This window comes from Otolemur garnettii, unplaced genomic scaffold (genome assembly GCF_000181295.1).
Source record: "Otolemur garnettii isolate 467f Iridium unplaced genomic scaffold, OtoGar3 scaffold00008, whole genome shotgun sequence".
NCBI lineage: Eukaryota > Metazoa > Chordata > Mammalia > Primates > Galagidae > Otolemur > Otolemur garnettii.
This window is the reverse complement of record NW_003852403.1, coordinates 7,730,165-7,735,403: the sequence shown is the minus strand read 5'-3', so window position 1 is coordinate 7,735,403 and position 5,239 is coordinate 7,730,165. Positions and strand designations below refer to the sequence as shown.

General features: G+C 41.5%; 1 protein-coding gene across 1 annotated transcript in view; it reads right to left on the bottom strand.

Moving 5' to 3' along the window:
* Positions 1-5,239, bottom strand: part of POLR3A (RNA polymerase III subunit A) — a 63,312-nt gene that overhangs the window by 32,845 nt on the left and 25,228 nt on the right. Inside the window, exon 15 of the mRNA XM_003783521.3 lies at positions 3,013-3,177. Within this exon, the coding sequence (XP_003783569.1) occupies positions 3,013-3,177 (165 nt within the window). The remainder of the gene's footprint in view (positions 1-3,012; positions 3,178-5,239) is intronic.

Sequence of the window (5,239 nt, the reverse complement as noted above, 5' to 3'; positions counted from 1 at the left end):
GAGGTTGCTGTGAGCTGTAATGCCACGGCACTCTACCCAGGGGGACAGCTTGAGGCTCTGTCTCAAAAAAAAAAAAAGGTTATTCATCATGATCAGGTGGGATTCACTCCAGAGATGCAAGGATGATTCTACATACTCATATCAATCCATGTGATACATCAAACCAACACAATGAAGGATATAAACCATAGGACAATTTCATCTGATGATGAGAAGGCTTCAGTAAAATCCAATTGCCCTTCATGATAAAAACTCTCAAAAAACTAGTATAGAAGGAACTTACCTCAACACAACAAAAGCCATAAATGATGGACCCATAGTGAGTATCCTTCTGAATGGGGAAAAACTGAAAGCCTTTCTTCTAAGATCTGGATTGCAAGACAAGGATGCTTACTCTTACTATTGTTATTCAACATAGTACTGCAAGTTCTAGCTAGAGCAATCAGACCAGAGAAAGAAAGAATGGGTATCCAAACAGGAAAGGAAGAAGTCAAATTATCCTTGTTTGTGGATGACATGACCTTACATATATAGAAACCTAAAGATGCCACAAAAAACCCTTCAGAATTGATAAACAATTCAGTAAAGTTGCAGGATACAAAATCAACATACAAAAATTAGTAGCATTATAGTAATAGTAAACAATTTAAAAAAGAATGAAGAAAATAATCCCATTTATGATAGCTATAAATAAAATACCTATGAATAAACTTAATCAAGGAAGTGAAAGATCTCTATAACGAACAGTAACTATAGCATTGGTGCCTGTGGCTCAAGCAGCTAAGTTGCCAGCCACATACACCTGAGCTGGAGGGTTTGAATCCAGCCCGAGCCGTCAAACAATAATGATGGCTGCAACCAAAAAATAGCTGGGCGTAGTGGCAGGTGTGTAGACAGGCGGAGGCAGGAGAATCCCTTGAGCTCAGAAGTTGGAGGTTGCTGTGAGCTGTGATGTCCCAGCACTCTACTCAGGGCGACAGCTTTGAGGCTCTGTCTCAAAAATAAATAAATAATATAATGAACACTATAAAACACTGATAAAAGAAATTGAAGAGGGATTTAGCGCCTATAGCTCAAGCAGCCAAGGCACCAGTCACATACACCAGAGCAGGCGGGTTCGAATCCAGCGTGGGCCTGCTAAACATCGACAGCTGCAACCAAAAAAAAAAAAAAAAAAACCAGGCCTTGTGGCGGGCGCCTGTAGTCCCAGCTACTTGGGAGGCTGAGGCAAGAGAACCGCTTATGCCTAGGAGTTTGAGGTTGCTGTGAGCTGTGATGCCACTGCACTCTACTGAGGGTGACAGCTTGAGGCTGTCTCCAAAAAAAAAAAAAAAGAAGAAGTTGAAGAGGATACACAAAAACGGACAGATTTCCTTCATAGAACATTTATTTTTTAAAAAAGAAAGATATTCCATGCTTTGCTCATGGATTGGAAGAAATCGATACTGCTTAGGTCCATACTACCCAGATTCAATGCAATATTCACAAAAATACCAATGACATTCTTCACAGAAAAAGAAAAACTAATTCTAAAATTTATATGGAATCACAAAAGACACAGAATTGCCAAAGCATCCTGAGCAAAAAGAACCAAACCAAAGGGATCACCATTCCCTCACTTCAGATTATACCACAGAGCTGCAGTAAGCAAAACAGCATGGTAATGGCATAAAAACAGACACACAGACCAACTGAACAGAAGAGAAAATCCAAGAATAAATCTGCATATCTACAGCAAACTTATCTTTGACAAAGGTGCCGAGAATATACAGTGGGGAAAGGACAGTCTCTTCAAATAAATGGTGCTGGGGAAACTAGATATCCAGATGCAGAAGAATGAAACTTACCATATGCAAAATTCAAATCAAAATGTATTAAAAACTGAAATCTAAGACCTGAAACTATGAAACTCCTGAAAGAAAACACAGGGAAATGCTTCAGGACATTGGACTGGGCAATGATTTCTTGGGTAATATCCCCAAAGCACAGGCAGACAAAGCAAAATTAGACAAATGGGATTATATCAAGCTAAAAAGCTTCTGCCTAACAAAGAGAAACAATTAACAATGTATTGTTGAAGAGACAATACACAGAATGAGAGAAAATATTTGCAAACTACCCATCTGAGAAGAGATTAAGAACTAGAATATACAGAATGGACATAAAGTTTGTGTACAATTTAAATAGTAAGCTCATGTAATCTGCACCCGAACTTTACGTCCACCCTATATAAGGAGTTCTAACAATTCAACAAGAAAAAAAAAATAAACGAACAATCCAATTAAAAAATGAGTGAAAGGATGGGCATGGTGGCTCACACCTATAGTCCTAGCACTCTGGAAGGCTAAGACAAGAGTGAAAAAACCATTCGAATTTAGAAATGTGGGAATAAGGATAGCAGCATACCCTAATGACAAGTACAAAAACTAGAAGAGAACAGGGTGGAAACTTCAAAATTCTGCGGGAAAATAATTTTTGATCTAGAATTACATATCCAGGCAAGTATAAGAATGGAATAAAGATTTTTTGATATGCAAACATCCCCTGACACATGGCACGCTCAAAGCATGACAGCGAAGGCATAGTAGGGAAACAGTGAGCAATCTGGTAGGGCTGAATCACAGCAGGCCCACAGGCTTATTAGCTTCCCATGCCTCCTGGAAGCCACACATGAAGGTCCTTTTATAATATAACCCTATGTGGAAGACAACAGGGAGCTACTACAGATTTTGAGAAGAGACCTGAAAAGGAAATCTAAATCTGTAGTCAGTACTGAGTCAATTTCATTAATATAAGCACATGTGATTTAGCCGGAAACTAGTATCTGTGTGTGCGTGTGTCACTTAAGAGAATCTCTTAAGCCCAAGAGTTAGAGGATGCTATGAGCTGCGACGCCACCTGCACTCTACCCAGGTGGTGGAGGAGAATGAAACAACTGTAAAAGAACAAATAACATAAAACTCTAGAATTCTAAGAACTACTCCAATAAAGGGAAGATGCTGAGACACTCACACAGGTAGACGGGAGCCAGCCTGGCAAGCCGGGACATGGCATCAGCAGCTTCGTTCTGCCCCCAGTCTCGCAGCAAAATGTAAAAGATATTGTTCTTGGATCCCGATCCTAAGGTTCCTTTGTCCATGCTACCACACATCAATTCACTGTTCTGGATCGTAACATCTAGAAGAATAATGATGATGATGCGTTAGATAATTACTTACTCATTACTCTGCCTCATTCCAAAATGAAATTGAGGCAGTTGAGAAAATATGTTCCCTCACTAAAAGTTGAAGCAGAACAAATAGAAATAACTTTTCAAGGCTTTTTTTTTTGAGGGGAAAAAGGGAAATTTATGAAAAATGAGAGCCACAGTTAGTTAACTTGTGGGCCTGAATACGAAATGTACCAGTTGACCCTAACTTCTTTGTGAACTGTGGAGGACAGTATCAAGCACTTGTCATCTTTATGTTATGGGACATGGGGAACATCAGATGGAATCATGCACAGCAATGCACTTTGCTGACTAAAAAAGCAACTTGTTAAGGGTCTACGACACTGAAAACCAACAGCAGAGCTTGACCTTTGTAGTACAGTGGTAACGGACCTAGCTACATACACCAAGGCTGGCAGGTTCCAACTAGGCTGGCGGGCTAAACGACAACTGGACCAAAAAAATAGCCGGGAGTTGTGGCAGGTGCCTGTAGTCCCACCGACTTGGGAGGCTGAGGCAAGAGAATCACTTAAGCCCAGGAGTTAGAGGTTGCTATGAGCTGTGATGCCACTGCACTCTACCCAGGGTGACATGAGACTCTGTCTCAAAAAAAAAGAAAACCAGCAGTAGCACCGTCATTGAGCAGCCTACACAAACAAAATGAAATTCAAACCCCAAAAAGATAAAGCACAGACAACACCTAAGACATGAAGCCGAAACATTGGTAAGAATCGAGAGTATACTTTCAAAAGAATAAGGCTGAGGAAAATTAATGTAGGCCGAGCACAATGGCTCGTGCCTGTAATCCCACCCACTGAGGCAGGTGGATTACTTGAGCTTGGGAGTTTGAGACCAGCCTGAGCTGGAGCAAAACCCCATCTCTGGAAAAAAAAAAATAGCTGGGCACATTGGTGGGCGCCTGTAGTCCCAGCTACTCAGGAGGCTGAGGCAAGAGGATCAGTTAAGCCCTAGAGTTTGACATTGCTGTTGAGCTATGATATTATAGCACTCTACTGAGGGTGAGGGCAACAAAGTGAGACTATCTCAAAAAAAAAAAAAAAAATTTTTTTTTTTTCAAATATTTACTCTTCATTAGATGACAGCAGACATCCTGACTTTCAAAGAAACTCTAGAATTCTGTTCTTCAGAACAAAGTTCTGGAGATCCATTTTTTGTCACAAGGCCTTCCCAGCAAAGTCCATTCAAATCAGTGTTACTCAAAGAAGCTGGTTCAAGAACTGCTTTCTAGTGGTCTTGGGTGAGCTATGAAGCTTATGTGTCAGCAAGGACATCAACAGACATTGGCTGAACACTGGTCTGTGGGTCACCTTTAGAGCTGTCCTCGCTCAGACTGACTCAGAAGACTTGAGTTCAAGTCCTCTTTCTTTTAGACTTGATCATCATCTTTTTTTTTTTCTTTTGAGACAGAGCCTCACCATGTCACCTGGACAGAGTACTGTGGCATCACAGCTCACAGCAACCTCTAACTGTTGGGTTTAAGTGATTCTCTTGCTTCAGCTTCCCAAGTAGCTGGGACTACAGGCACCTGCCACAACACCCAGTTATTTTTTGGTTGTATTTGTCATTGTTTGGCAGGCCCGGGCTGGATTTGAACCCGCCAGCTCTGGTGTATGTGGCTGGCACCCTAGCCACTGAGCTACAGGTACTGAGCCTAGACTTGATGATCATCTTATCAAAAAACCCACTGACCAGATAAAAACAAGTTTAAAAGAAAAGGCAATGAGGCCGGGTATGGTAGCTCACTCCTGTAATCCTAGCACTCTGGGGGGCCAAGGCCAGTGGATTGGTGGATTGCTTGAGCTCAGGAGTTCAAGACCAGCCTGAGCAAGAGTGACACCCCATCTCCAATAAAAAACCAGCCAGAGGCTGGGCATGGTAGCTTACGCCTGAAATCCTAGCACTTTCAGAGGCCCAGGTTGTAGACTGCATGAATTTAGGAGTTTGAGACCAGCCTGAGCAAAAGTAAGAGCAAGATCATGTCTTTAAAAAAGAAATATAGGCTCGGTGCCT